Genomic DNA, 15,366 nt, shown 5'->3' with positions numbered 1-15,366 from the left:
AGGCCCGCCGCCCGTCCCGACCCCGGACGCTGAAGGTGGATGCTCTCATCTGCGTGAGACTTCTGAGACTGCGGCCAGCCCCCGCGCCCGTCCCGACCCACGCTAGAAGGTGGGATGCTCTCATCTGCGTGAGACTTCTGAGACTGCGACCGGAGCCCCGCCGCCCGTCCCGACCCCGGACGCTGGAAGGTGGGATGCTCTTCATCTGCGTGAGACTTCTGAGACTGCGACCGGAGCCCGCCGCCCGTCCCGACCCCGGACGCTAGAAGGTGGGATGCTCTTCATCTGCGTGAGACTTCTGAGACTGCGACCGAGCCCCGCCGCCCGTCCCGACCTCTGACGCTGGAAGGTGGGATGCTCTTCATCTGCGTGAGACTTCTGAGACTGCGACCGGAGCCCCCCGCCGCCCCCCGACCCCGGACGCTGGAAGGTGGGATGCTCTTCTGCGTGAGACTTCTGAGACTGCGACCGGAGCCCCCGCCCGTCCCGACCCCGACGCTAGAAGGTGGGATGCTCTTCATCTGCGTGAGACTTCTGAGACTGCGACCGGAGCCCCGCCGCCCGTCCCGACCCCGGACGCTGGAAGGTGGGATGCTCTTCATCTGCGTGAGACTTCTGAGACTGCGGCCAGCCCCGCCGCCCGTCCCGACCCCGGACGCTAGAAGGTGGGATGCTCTTCATCTGCGTGAGACTTCTGAGACTGCGACCGGAGCCCCGCCGCCCGTCCCGACCCCGGACGCTAAAGGTGGGATGCTCTTCATCTGCGTGAGACTTCTGAGACTGCGACCGGAGCCCCGCCGCCCGTCCCGACCCCGGACGCTAGAAGTGGGATGCTCTCATCTGCGTGAGACTTCTGAGACTGCGACCGGAGCCCCGCCGCCCGTCCCGACCCCGGACGCTGAAGGTGGGATGCTCTCATCTGCGTGAGACTTCTGAGACTGCGACCAGCCCGCCGCCCGTCCCGACCCGACGCTGGAAGGTGGGATGCTCATCATCTGCGTGAGACTTCTGAGACTGCGACCGAGCCCCGCCGCCCGTCCCGACCCCGACGCTGGAAGGTGGGATGCTCATCATCTGCGTGAGACTTCTGAGACTGCGGCCAGAGCCCCGCCGCCCGTCCCGACCTCTGACGCTGGAAGGTGGGATGCTCTTCATCTGCGTGAGACTTCTGAGACTGCGACCGGAGCCCCCGCCGCCCGTCCCGACCCCGGACGCTGGAAGGTGGGATGTTCTTCATCTGCGTGAGACTTCTGAGACTGCGACCGGAGGCCCGCCGCCCGTCCCGACCCCGGACGCTAGAAGGTGGGATGCTCTTCATCTGCGTGAGACTTCTGAGACTGCGACCGGAGCCCCGCCGCCCGTCCCGACCCCGGACGCTGGAAGGTGGGATGCTCTTTATCTGCGTGAGACTTCTGAGACTGCGACCGGAGGCCCGCCGCCCGTCCCGACCGCGGACGCTAGAAGGTGGGTGCTCATCTGCGTGAGACTTCTGAGACTGCGGCCAGAGCCCCGCCGCCCGTCCCGACCTCTGAAGCGGGAAGGCGGGCTGATGCCCGTCATCTGCGTGCGACTTCCGAGACTGCGGCTGGAGGCCTGCCGCCCGTCCCGACCCCGGACGCTAGAAGATGGGATGCTCTTCATCTGTGTACAACTACTGGGGCGACGGTTGGAGCCCCGTCTCGTGTTTCCCCACCTACCTCTGAGACGGGAGTTTGTGGGTCAGTAAAAACCTCTTATTCAACAGCACTGCCAACTGAACTGATCGACATGACGCCGTTCTCTGCAAGCGAGTACGACCTTATGTCACCCACCTGCTCTACTTCGAGGGCTTCAGTCCAGGATGCAGGGGACCATGGCACATGGACTTTTCCTGAGCACTTGATGTGCAATCAAACAGAGATCACGGCTCCCGAGAACCACCATTTGGAGGAGAACGAATACGGAGAACAGGGAGCTGAGTCTGATGTCAGCGACGGTGTTGAGGTGGCTCCGCCCCAGCACAGTTCTCAGTCGCGTACATCTCAGTCGGCGAGGAACGGCGCATCGTGCGGCGAAGTGCGGAAAAAAAATGTTTGCATATATTGCAAGCAAAAGAGAAATCTGATATGGCGCCATATCAAGACGGTCCACCGTGACGAGAAGGAAGTCAAGGATATACAGGAGTGTGATTCTGAGCAGGAACGAAAAATGAAAATCACCGTGATGATCAACAAAGGCAACATGGAGCACAACAAACTCGTCCTACAAAGGGTGAAGGTGACATGATCTTGGGAAGGAAGTCGGACCAGGCGTCCGTGGACGACTACGTGCCATGTCCTTACTGCTATCTTTTTGTGGTTAAAACCAACATGATGCAGCACATAAAACATCACTGTGTGGCTCGCAAAACAGAATGCCCAGACATTCCCACGGTGCTGGCAGAGAGCCGGACGCTCCTGAGTGACGGCCAAGAAAAATACTGGGTATCACAAGGACATATTGTCTCGTATGCACGACGATGCAGTTACGAAGACCATAAAGAACGATGAACTCCTGAAGAAGTGGGGTGCCAACTTGCACGCGAAACTTGGAAGGTCGGGTTTTGCGCAGATAAGCCAGCGCCTAAGGATGATGGGCGAAGTTGTCCAAGCAGCCGGAAAGAGCATGCAAGAGCTGATCAATGGCGAAGGATTTGATACGGTTGTAAGTGCCACCAAATCCGTCTGTGGGTTTGAGCAGGACAAGCTAAACGCCCACACGGGGCTGCCCACATACAAAACTCCTTCAAAGGCCATGCGGATTGGAGGCGAACTACGACAGCTGGCTGCTCTCAAGAAGGGCATTGCGCTGATCAAGAAAGAAGAAAGCGAAGTGAAAGATGCTGAGGCGTTCTTGTATCACGTGGACCAATTCTGGAATGTGAAGATCAGCAGCGTAGCGCTGAAGAACCGCGAGTCGAACAAGTATGACAAGAAAGACATGCTGCCCTTTACCAGCGATTTGAAGCTTTTCACCGAAAAAATGAAGGAACGAGTGAAAGAAATGACAGAAAAGGGAATACATGGCATGACAGACTATGCAAGGCTGAGCAAAGCGGTTCTCGCCCGTTTGCTAGTATTCAACAAACGCCGTCCTAAGGAGCTTAGCAGCATCCTGCTGCAATCATGGATCAACCGAGAGATGTACAAACAAGAGACGGTAGAAGAAGTGAACAAGTCAATGGGTGAAACAGAAAAGAAGTTGTTCAACGAGCTCGACGTCGTCATGTCCCGCGGCAAGTGCGGGAACAAGGTCCCCACCCTGATACCGAGCGACTGCGCGGCTCCGCTGCAGCTACTGGTAGACAACCGGGAGACGTACATTGACAAGGATAACAAGTATCTGTTCGCAAACCCTCTGGCGAGGACTACAGGACACTACAACGCAGGCGTGGTGCTTAAAGAGCAGTTGTCGGACATGGCACTAAACAGGGCAGATCTCTTCCATGCAACAAAACTACGGAAATATTGTGCTACAACGTCCCAGATTCTAGAGATGGGTGAATTCGATATGGAGGTGCTCACCCGGCACATGGGACATGACAAAGACGTGCATCGTGGTACTACAGACTGTCAGACGCTACTCACGAACTGACGCGTGCCTCCATCCTGATGATGAAGCTGGACGAAGGATGCCTCTCAAAATATAGCGGACGGAGCCTGGAGGAGATGCTCACTGAAGGTAACTAATCGTTTGTACATGTGCTAATCGTAACATCACCATTCGTCTGTCATTTTAGCAGACATTTCATGCAGTTAAAGCATTAATTTGCAATGTAGTGTTAAAGAGGCAATGCAATAACACCATGAAGAGAATCGTACAGAGCGAAGGCAATGTAAGACCGTTAAAGTTCACTGGTACTACTAGGTTATATGCAGACCCATGGTGCTGTACTTCAGATTAAGGACGAGCGCGGATAGCCAAAGCAGTCCGGGTACCACCGTAGCACATATGTTCCGTTCAGCGTTTTTTTTCAGAAATGCTTGCCCATTATGGCAGGCACTTATTTTGCATCACACATATTCTTAAATCTGACAGAGACGGTTTTTCAGAGGACTTCGACGAGCCAGGCTCTGAAAATGAGGGCGGTCCGGCTGATGATCGCCAAGAGGACGATGAAGGAGGTGAGGCGCATTCACTACATCTATAGTGTGTTCCATGTCAAGCTTGCGGCTGAAGTGCTCTGTTGAAGGCAGTGCGTGATTTCTGTGCATACATCTTACATTCTAAGACTCAAATTATTGAATGGAGTAGCGCGCTCAGCGAATTGCCTGGAACTGCCAAGGGGACTCCGACCGCAAGCTTGATATGGAACAGACTATAGTCCGGCCTGAAGTTTTATAGTGGGAGGGCAATTGCATAGGTGAGTTCATATGCATTTATTGAAGCACTGCGATCGATGCAGGATAATAAGCGTATCGCTCAATAACTGCATTGTCCATGCGAGAATGCCTTTACTCACGTCCGTCTGAGGAGGGAGGGAATCCGACCCATGGTGATTTTTTTTTTTGCAATAGCAGCTCGATGGCGGCGTGAAGCGCCGCCCGCCACCCAACCTCGTCTACCCTCGGCCTCGTTTGCAATTTTGCTAAATCTGTTACATATGAAATGTCATATGCAAAAAAAGTATTTAAGCAACACTCACTGCGTCTCCTTTGGTGAAATCTTGAGCTTAACGTATTGAGACAAAATATTTTGATAAAGCTCGATAGGGCTTGTTCTAAGTTATCGAATGCTATCTTAATTGTTCTAGCTTTTATGTTTTTTTTTCGAGACACGTAGCGTTTCGTGCTGAAAAGCGCCATTTTTATTTTTAATGCTGGCTTTTATCATGCAAACCCTCTAAATATTGATGTAGTTAGGGAGCGAGGACTCATGAGCCCCTTTCCCATGAAAATTTGCTGTTTTTAGTTCCATGGGAGCGAAACGTAAGTGGGGTCGTATCAAGCCCCCCCCCCCCCCTCAGTCGTTCTTGTTCGGGGTGGCAAAAAAAAAGCAGTAGACAGGTGCAGGTTTAGGGGACGTCGTGCTAACGAAACGACAAACTCAAAATCTTTAACAAGACATGAAGCGAAAAGATCTTTTTGGCCGGAGGAATCCAGAGCGTCGTAAGCCTCGTCGTAACTGCGACGTGTCGCAAGTTGTGTAGTAAGTCGTTTTTGGAGGGATCAATCGATGAGTAGCGTTACTTAAAGGGACTATCCCACCTTCTAAAATGTTATTAAAACCAGTTAAATTGTGCCCGACTTTATAGATTGGATGACCAGGAACACGGTTCTGGCATTTATTTTTCATTAAACATCTTAGACTTCCCATATTCCAAACACAAACTTTCAAATATGTGACGTCACAGCCCAAAATTACCTCCTTCCCCAGGCCACATTACTGTCATAAAGCAGATTCTTTTTACTTTGTAGGCACCACAACAAAGTTCAGACCAAGTTTTAAGCGATTTTTCAACGAACAAACCCATTTAAATCAGAACGACTAAACGAGGTGACGTCACACTAACGGTCGCTCCATGTTGAAGATAGGGCCTTGTACAAGGCCCATTTTCAAATGAAGGGAACGAATTTCTTCAACACCAGGAGGCCGCGGGGGTTGCAACCTAGATAGATATAGGTTTCTGAACCTCGCCGCAAACTTGGCTATCTCAACTCAAACCCCATGTTAAAGGTGGGATAGTCCCTTTAAGTAGTAAAGCCTGTCGCAAGTTGCCTGATTTGCGACACAACTTACGAATTTGAAATAGCAGTCGTAAGTTGTGTCGTAAGCTAACCTTGCTTTGAGGAAGAGGTCACAGGTCACAGGTCATTCGGGCCATGGTCACGAAATTTACATGGTTAGTGTAAAATTGTTTGAACTTGAGTTAAAATTTGGTTACAATCCGTTGACGCTAACGCGAGTTATAGAGCTTGAACCGACGGGTCATCTGTGAGGCCTCAATCCGTGCCAGCGAGTGTTAAAAATGGTGCATAATATGTTATATTCAAATTCATTGGGGTATTCAGGGATACAAAGCAGCCTTATATCATTCCAGCAACTACTGGCGAGTCCAGAAAGGCGATCTTGGACGTTGCGAGGGGCATCCCCCAAAAGATTCTCCCAATTCCAAAAACGACGTGTCTCAGATGGCCCCCATGACTCCAATTTAGCTCTGTGATGACCCCAGTTGACCTCTGTGATCTGCCGTGTCTCAGATGACCTCCGTGACCTCCCATTGAGCTCTCTCATTACTCCGAGCTGACCTCTGTGACCTGACGTGTCTCAGATGACTTCCGAGTTTTGTGATGACCCCAAGTTGACCTCTGTGACCTGACGAGTCCTATATGACCTCCAATTGAGCTCTCTCATGACTCCGAGCTGACCTCTGTGACCTGACGTGTCCCAATTGAGCTCTGTGATGAGCCCAAGCTGACCTCTGTGACCAGACGTGTCCCAGATGATCTCAAATTGAGCTCTGTGATGACCCCAAGTTGACCTCTCTGACCTGACGTGTCCCAGATGACCTCTATGACCTCTAAGTGACCTCTGATAACCCCAAGCTGACTTCTGTGACCTGACGTGTCCCAGCTGATCTCAAATTGAGGTCTCTGATGACCCCAAGTTGACCTCTGTGACCTGAAGTGTCCCCAGATGGCCTACAATTGAGCCCTGTGGTGACCTCAAGTTGACCTCTGTGACCTGACGTGTCTCATGACCCCCATGACCTCCAATAGAGCTCTGTGATAACCCCCAAGTTGACCTCTGTGACCTGACGTATCTCAGATGACCCATATGACCTCCAATTGAGCTCTGTGATGACCCCAAGTTGACCTCTGTGACTTGACGTGTCCCAGATGACCTCCGTGACCTCCAATTGAGCTCTTTGATGACCCCAAGCTGACTCTTGTGACCTGACGTGTCCCAGTTGACCTCCAATTGAGCTCTGTGATGACCCAAAGTTAACCTCTGTGACCTGACGTGTCCCCAAGTTGACTTCTGTGACCTGACGTGTCCCAGATGACCTCTGTAACCTCCAATTGTGACCTCCAACTTCAACTCTCTTACCTCTCTGTGACTTCAAACTCTCTGAACTCATTTCTTCTAAAGCATAGCTTCTAGATGCTCTTTAGCCACGAATCTCCTGTGATCGACCCCAAATTTTATGGCAAATTATGTGAGCGTTAGCGATCACAAGTCACCCAGTTGAGACAAAGCTTCAGAATCAGAGAACATGCTTGACCTGGCTGTCTCATAAGCTCTCAAACCAGAAAGGCGAATGTTCCGTTATGCGTGATAGAGTTTTCGACCTTACTGACGTTTACTACGGGATCAGCTGATCGTGTCCTTTTAACCCGCGCACCGACGGGGGTCTGCGCCAACTTAGTACCGACGGGGGGGGGGGCGGATGACCGCCCCCCCCCTGAGATCTCGAGAACGAAGCAAGATAGCGACAAGCGGTAAACGGCATCGGATACGCACGGTCAAGATCTACAATTTTTACTAAGGTCATTTTCAGGTCAGGTCAAAGATGACGTCACAGGGGTCGAAAAAGTCAAAATGGCGGCGCTAAATATGGAGATAGTTTTTCTCGAATAACTTTCGAATTAGTCGAGATAGGAACAAACTAAGGGCCTCATCGTGATCCTCTCGTCAATCCGCATCGAATGATATATATGTTGACCTCGAAAGGTCAAGGTCAAAGGTTGACCTCAGGTCACGTGACCTCGAGGTCATCATGTATATCATTCGATGCGTCTTGACGAGCTGAACACAATGAGACCATCCACGCGTCTGTATCTTGTTCCTGTACGGAGTTATTGGCCAAAAACCTTTGGTGACCTTTGATGACGTCACATGACCTCACAGCTGCCCAACAGCAAAACAGACCTCAAGGTAGTGAAGGTTGATCGTATATGAAGTCATGTATGGTATATGGGGCCATTCCGACCCGTTTTAGTGGTAAAAACAGGGAGTTGATTTTTCCCCCATTGACTTATAATGGGGAGGTCGCGAAATTGACCTGACCTTAGGTCACCGATATCAAAATTCCGAGATATACAAATTGTAGCTACTAATGACCTAATAACATCCTGCGACTTTCAAAGGCCTCCGACATCTACTGTAGCTCTGGCACGGTGACAAAGTTGCAAAAAAGTGACTTGAGGTTGGGTCATTCAAAGTGACCTGGTGACCTGACCTTGAAAGGTAGGAGGTTCAAACTTGCACACCATGTGTAAAATTGATAAGGGAATAGTCATACCAAATTTCGCGGCGCTACGCGCCACGGTTTTCCCGCTATTCGCGAAAAACCTCAGGGGGGCGGATATCCGCCCCCCCCCGTCGGTGCGCGGGTTAAATTCTCGAGTAAAGCGGGTATTTAAGCCTCGTCGTAGCTACGTTCTGTCGTATCCTCCGACAAACCCTCTTTCCTCAACATCCCTCCTTTTTCGCTACGACACAACTTGCGACGGGACATGTGTCGTAACTTGCGACGTGTCGTAGATGGACTTGCGACGCCCCGGCCAAATTTATGTTCTCATGCATAACCATGTAATGTTAACAGAATTACATGGTTAAGTGGTTCTATTCCTAATGTTAACTATATTTTTAATGTCCACAGGCCATGAACAGCGGAAGAAGGACCGCAAAAAAAGTAAGTGAAAGGTTTGGCGCCTTACATCGCCTGCATCAGCTTTACGTGTTGCATTATTTTCATAAACGTATTGAAATTTCCTGCATTAAATACCCTCTTTGTTAAATTTGTATACCTTTTTATATGCAAAGAAACAATAAAGTTGATGGTTTGCCCCTCCCGATTTTTTACTCGATAGTAGAGGCACCTATGTATCTTGCGGCAATGGCTAACAAACAAAGAAACGGCAGACAAGGAAGCATGAAGCACCAAGTCCAACACATTCTGCCGTCCAAAGTCAAAACCCCACATGTCAATTTTGGGTCATTTTTCGTTTTTTACACCATTGTGACCAGCTTGCAAAGCTCTATTTCATGCCATGAGGATTTTTTTTCAAAAACCAAAAAAAGCTTTTGGGAGAGGAAAAACAACTTTTGGAATTCACACGTCTTTGAAAAGCACGGAAGTGACACAGTCAAAACCCACTACGTAGGCGAAAACCCACACGTCATGGCTAACCTATGTGCCAGTGACAAAATCCACTCGGTAAACCCAAGACGTTCTTGCAGATTATGAAATGCTGCAACGTCAAAACCAATACGCGCTACACTACACAAGGACGACGTGGGCTTTGTGACATGTGGTTATATGCTGTCTGCATGAGTTTATCCTGTTCGGTCGCGAGGACGTATGGGTTTTTGCCGTCTTGAAGCATCTTTAAAGCCGTATCAATGGACATCAGTATCAAATGGACGATTTGAGATACGGAGAGTGGCACGACATGCCTATAGCAAGTCTCACGGTGTTGCCGAATTCCGAAATGACAGCAGGGGACGAGTTTTGCTGAAGTGGAAAGGATGACGTCACTCAGTTGCTGGAGAGCTGAGGGCTGTTCACGGGCCCTGTGTGCGGTCGGACCGCACACAGCCTCCAAGCTCCGCCCACTGCGTCCCCTACGTCAGCCTTCCGTCACCGCACACAGCGACCGCTGTGGCCGGTCGGGACTGGCCACAGCGGATCGTTCACCGCACGCAGCCGTGACGTCAGAGCCGCCTACCCATCCCCTACCCCCACGCCTGCTGGACGCACCGCACACACCGCACGCAGCAGTGTGCGGTGCCCGTGAACACCCCTCAGGGTCCTTTACAGCTGCCTCTCGAACCTTCTTCTCCGTTAGCGGTGATAGGTGTTCGCCCCTGACGCAGATGACGACCTTTTCCTCATCGGCTTCTTCTACGGGCCCTGTAGTGGACAGCCGCTGGCGTGACAGTGCGTCAGCGACAGTGATCCTGCTGGCAGGGGCGCTCGTCACTTCGTAGACGTACGGTAGCATTCGAGCCTACCACCTAGCAACAGGTGCTCCCGCCCAGTCTGAGAACTTAGGCGAGGAGCGTGTTCATCACGGACTGGCCAGTCCGGAGTGTTAAACGTCGCCCTCAGAGGTAGACGTTCCACCGCTCCATTGCTTGCACGGCACTGAGGGCCTCACGGTCGGACAAAGAGCACCGCTCGTCAGGACAAAGCACTGAGCCGTCAGGACAGCTGTGACATGATGGCACCAGCACCCAGCAGTGCTATCAAATGAATGATTCGGATGCGCGTGGCCGTGACGTCACCACTGTCGGTAGGTCTCGGTTTAAGGGCGTCAGAACCGGGCTGCTCGGTACCATTTTTGATGGTCTGGAACCTTGACTCTTCCCCATCCACTCGAACAGCACTCCTTCCGTAGAATCACAGCAAGTTGTCGGATGTAAGCGCAGACTGGGATGGAGCGATTCGACCAGCAAGTCAGCGAGAGGAAACTTCTGAGCTCCCTAACAAGTTGTGAAGGAGATTCTGGCAAGCAGAGTCTGTCGAGACCAGGCCGGAGGTGATTTGCAGAAATCGTATCAACTCACCGTGCGAGATGAACGCTGATGTTCCTGCTCTCCGGATGGGGTTCCAGTTGCTCACATGCCGACCGGAGATCGATGTTGCTGTAGACTCTGCCATGAAGTCGAGCCTGGTACTCTTCGATTGTCGAAAGAGGATATATCTCAGCCACAATATGTGAGTTGGGCCACCTGATGTCAACGCTGCCCGTTGAATTTGCGAGAGAAGACCTGCGGGTTCACCCATGAGGACGCTTCAATCTTCTCCACGATGTCTTCCGCTCCTCCTGCACCTCATCTCGAACAGAGAGCAAAAGACGGCGCAGCTTGTAGTCCGTGGGCTTAGGGACGAGGATGGGACATTTGGGACGAGGATGCTGTAATGCTGGTAGCCATTGATGGTCGGGAGAATCGCATCCCCCTCCTCTTGTATGGTGAAGACCTCACCTGATGTTGGGAAATGGTGACACCCAGCTTTGCATCAGACCCAGGCCTGTGATGGCTTCCGCAGCGGCCATGTATCCACCAGGAAGAGGCTGGCATCCACCGACTGGTACCGGGCTGTGGCACGCAGACGTCGCAGAGTATTTACCTGTCACGCTGAAATGCATTCTCCCGAACCTGAGGAGGTTGGATGTGGATGGCTCGTAAGTGCATCCCTAGAGACGGCAGACGTACTCTGCACTAAAGTCTCAAGGTCGAGCAGGTTTCACCAGCATCCACCGTAAGTGTCATCGCTTGCCTACGCCTCTCTGCCTCCAGGATGACAGGGCCGGTCACCTTACTTACTGCAGGTGTTTACCTTGCACTGCAACACATGAAACGCCATGGTGGCCTTCTTCACTCGTGTTAACTTCCTCTTTCCGACTGCAGCATAGTGACTTCCTTCCACAGACGCGTCAGGTCACTCGTCTGGCAGGACACTGAGGGGCCCTGGCTGTTGGCATGGTCAGCGAGCCCCTAGCTCCCGCATGGCCTTCTACAGATGCTGGGTGTTCTGTCAACCGCGGCTGTCGGCTGATATTAGCCACTGCGTTGTGTTCATGACGAGCCATCAGACGACTGGAGGATTGAACGCTCGTAGGCTTCACACAAATCGAGCACCTTCTCCAGGGTGAGGGCACCGTCTTGCAGGAACTTCGCTAGATGATGATGCAGGATCTGTTCCACCACGAGGTATCTGATCGTCTTATCTTCAATCGTCCTGAAGTTGTTGCTCTTGTTCTCCGCGGGTCGGCTCATGGCCGGCCGTAGCCCAACGGCTCTCGGTGACTGAGGTAGCCGCGGCTGAAGGCCGCCACGACACCGCCGTCCCAAAGCTGCGTAGGGTCCGATCATATGTTTCCGAGTAGTTGGAGCCTCGCTCCGGCCAAGCATGGGCACCCGAGCAACACGCGCTCCGGTGTGTCCGGACCCTCGCGGCACACCAGGCAGCGCGCCACTGCACTGGGCAGGCCAGGTCGCTGCACTGTGGACACTCGCGCTCGGGGTGGCGTCCGATCCTGCGCAGATAACTCTACGAGTGGCTCCAGTGTCCCGCCCGCAGCTGGTGGACGTTAACCGCCTCGTCCCGAGACACCAGAAGCACCGGCATCGGCATCCGGTCTCCCATAATGTTTTTTGAAGATGCTGTCTGTCCAGCTGCGATGCCATGCCTTGGTGGCGGAGCGGCCAAGGCTGACAGCCTTCACGAAATTAATTCGTATATGATTGTCCAATTCAATTGTCCAATTCAAACAATCAGCCTTTACGAAGCAGCGGACGTCCATCGGGACGGCGGCTTGCGACATGCTGGAGGCCACTTTAGCCAGCACGTCCACCCTTTCGTTGCCGGGTATTCCGCAGTGTGCCGGGATCCACTGTATGAGGACTCGGAGTCAGGAGCAGTCGCCATACGGCGGCACCGAGTGCCGTCGGTCGTCTGACTCCCAGCACCACTCGCCAGCGTGGCGAGCGCCGCCTGCGAGTCTGAGCAGACGATGACTGGGCTCTCCGCCGGGCCGCCTTCCAGCTGTAGCAGCATCTCCAGAGCCCCGCGGATCGTCACCAGCTTAGCGCGGGTACTGCTGCATATCTTGACTGCGGGGGCTCGGAGCTCGTGTTCCTCGCCCGAGGGGAGGATTATCAACGCTTCACTCCCTCTGGCTGAGACACCTCCCTCCGCCGAGCCGTCGCTCCATACCTACACGGCGTCGTCTGGAAGGGTGGCCAGATGTTCCTCCGTTTCCGAGCGCCGGACGTCGGCTGGTGCTGTGCGGCTGATGTGGCTGCCGATGTCTAATTTATCGTCCTGAAGTAACATATATTGGCTAGTGCTCGCAAAGCGGACACATATTCTGTAGTAGTCTCACCAGGCTGTTGGCCTCTCCGACGGAAGATGAGATGCTCTACCGCAACACTGTTTGGACGCTCTAGGTAGGCCCGTTTACCCGGTTGATGCCCGCTAAGCAGTGCTGAACTAAACAACCATGTCTGCTATTTATCACTAAATCACCCGGAGCAGACGAAAGTATATCATGCGGGTATAACAGATGTAAAGTCGGTATCACACCGGGCGTCAGTGTTTCCGAATAAGTATGTAATTAGAAAGTTAACTCTTTGAAACAAAGGTGATGGCCTGAGGTTAAATATTTTGTGCTGTGAGAAAATCATTTAAAGCAACCAGTAATTGGTTGTGTTTTACCTTTTTGTCTATCAGGAAGTTCGTCAACGGTGTCACAATAGAATAATTTTCACCTTTGACAACGTGTATAACTGTAGGGCGGCCCATTACCTGACTAGAAAGGTTGTGAATGCACCCTTGTCCTTCCATCGATGTATTGTGATTGGAAGAGCGTCACGGCGCTGGTAAAAAACTTGCCTCAGGCTAGTCAAGGCGTATAACAGGGTTAACATTTCTTTATTTTTTCAGAGCGATATGTAAAGTGGTCTGTGCCCGAAGTGCAGAGACTGCGGGCGATACTGAAAGCCCGCGGTGGGCGGGTACCCAGTATGGATGACCTCAGAGACCTGTACAAGAGGGAGCCGTTCAACGGCCATAATCTGAATGACATAAGATGCAAGATGTACAAACTTAAACAGAAGGCAGTAAGTATTGACAATGTATTGATGCACTTCTTTGTACTTGGCGCGTATGTTTGTTGCGATGCGCTATATTCGGTTGCTTATTTTAGGCGTGCAAGGGATGATTCCTCCTTGATACTAACTGAGTCAATCGTCAGTTAGTTCTTCAATGTTCATTGTCATAACTATGTAAGTGTGGATAAGGTGACCTATTTTTGAGTTCATAGAACTGGAGCCAGCAGAGCTCCAACCGCATTTTTTTACTTCAATAAGCCAAATTCCAGCGGTATTAACCCTCGCCGGACCTATTGGTTTTCTACATACGCGCCGGCCGAGGGGGGTACTACGACCCCCTCGCCGTTTCGCCCCTGGTGGAGCTAGCGCGTCGCTGAAAAAACGCTTTTGAAAACCGTAATAGGCTCAATATTGTATTTCCTTCACATAGCTCCATGACTCCGTCCGATTTCACGGCGTAACTAACATCAGTTCGGTGGTCCCTGCCCTCAGGAGTGAGCTGCTGGAGCGGCCGGGCCGGGCTGTTCTGGGTTGGGTCCGGACGGGACTTGGGGACCGGCGCCGCCCGCGGCGTCAAATACATGTGTCTGCCCGCGCCCCAATGCCGCCCGCGGCGACAATACATGTGTCTGCCCGCGCCCCGATGCCGCCCGCGGCGACAATACATGTGCCTGCCCGCGCCCCGATGCCGCCCGCGACGTCAGCAGTGCTCTCTGTGGCAGCCAGTGAACAGCCGCCACATGGCCTATGTCAGGATCGCTCGAGGCGCTGCAGTAGGTCCTGCTGGCCGTGTCCGGTGTTTGGTTGTCAAGCTCTGAAGCACCGTTTTTGTTGAGTTTGGTTATCAAGCTCAGAAGTCAGAGGCACCGTTTTTGCTGCGTGATACCGATGGCACGGACGCATGTACCATGTTCGGTTGTGTCTCGTGTGCCTGGTGTAAGTCTAGTGATTGTGTTGATCCGATCGAGTCTGTGCTAGGGTCCAGTGGCAGCGCCCGATGCCGTCGGTCCATGTGTGGTCGGCAAAGGGTGGCCAGCGGCCTAGCGTACGTCGGAGTCGTGAGCGTCAAGATGGCGTGTGAAGTGTGTATGGGTTGTTGTGTATCTCGATAACGTGTTTCCTCATAATGGTTTCGATGCTGTAAGTTCTCGTAAGTCCGTTGTCATCAGTTGTTCTCTGGTGTCCGTCCTTCCCTGTTCGGCACTGGCAGCGGTGCCCGGTGATAGGGCTGAATCGGGCCGGGGGCTGGGCTGTGCTGGGTTGGGTCCGGATGGGACTCGCGGCCCGGAGCCGCCCGCGGCGTCAGTAAGTACATACATTGAGTTTTACATTGAGACAGAAGCACCGTTTTTGTTGAGTGACACCGATGGCACGGACTTGAGTACCATGATCCGTTGTGTGTTGTGTGCCTGGTGTAAGATTGTGTTGATCCGATCGAGTCTGTGCTAGGGTCCAGTGGCAGCGCCCGATGCCGTCGGTCCATGTGTGGTCGGCAAAGGGTGGCCAGTCCGGCAGCTGCATTTTTGTGTCCTTATTGAAATACACTGTCAGTCGTCAGAAAATGAACCTTTTTGCACCGTAGCGGCATGCTGCCGTTGGCGTGACGCTGCACATGTCCACACGGAGCCCGTCGGTGGGCGAGCTGCAGGCGGGGCTGGCGCTGACGGGCGGCGCCAGCCCGCGGCTCGACGGCGCGCTGGCCGACCGGCTCGGCTCCTGCCGGACGCCGCTGGTGGCCTCTCAACTGCTCTGCGCCGTTGCATACCCGTTATTGTCCATTAT

The 15,366-nt window shown here is 52.8% G+C and overlaps 1 protein-coding gene across 2 annotated transcripts; it reads left to right on the top strand.

Moving 5' to 3' along the window:
* The first annotated feature begins 1,480 nt into the window (after positions 1-1,480).
* On the top strand, positions 1,481-15,146 carry LOC122369388. Of its 2 annotated transcripts, none has more exons than XR_006254393.1 (5): positions 1,481-3,699; positions 4,071-4,142; positions 8,624-8,656; positions 13,418-13,593; positions 14,077-15,146. XR_006254393.1 is itself a non-coding variant. In XM_043344101.1 (5 exons), exons 1-5 carry the CDS (start codon positions 3,630-3,632, stop codon positions 14,080-14,082), a joined length of 357 nt encoding a protein of 118 aa, XP_043200036.1. In that variant the 5' UTR covers positions 2,240-3,629; the 3' UTR covers positions 14,083-15,146. The 2 variants fall into 2 exon arrangements, 1 of the variants encoding a protein (XP_043200036.1); XM_043344101.1 differs by having other exon boundaries at positions 2,240-3,699.
* The last annotated feature ends 220 nt before the right edge of the window (positions 15,147-15,366 follow it).

The sequence above is a fragment of the Amphibalanus amphitrite genome, unplaced genomic scaffold, assembly GCF_019059575.1.
Source record: "Amphibalanus amphitrite isolate SeventyFive unplaced genomic scaffold, NRLGWU_Aamphi_draft 001030F_arrow, whole genome shotgun sequence".
NCBI lineage: Eukaryota > Metazoa > Arthropoda > Thecostraca > Balanomorpha > Balanidae > Amphibalanus > Amphibalanus amphitrite.
The sequence above is the reverse complement of the archived record's forward strand: the minus strand, read 5'-3'. Positions and strand labels throughout refer to the sequence as shown.

Excerpts from the sequence above, each read along its gene's own strand:
- LOC122369388 (XM_043344101.1), top strand. The coding sequence starts at position 3,630 with ATGATGAAGCTGGACGAAGGATGCCTCTCAAAATATAGCGGACGGAGC. Across the intron at positions 4,143-8,623 it reads CCAAGAGGACGATGAAGGAG|GCCATGAACAGCGGAAGAAG; the intron begins GTGAGGCGCATT and ends TAATGTCCACAG. Across the intron at positions 8,657-13,417 it reads GAAGAAGGACCGCAAAAAAA|AGCGATATGTAAAGTGGTCT; the intron begins GTAAGTGAAAGG and ends TTATTTTTTCAG.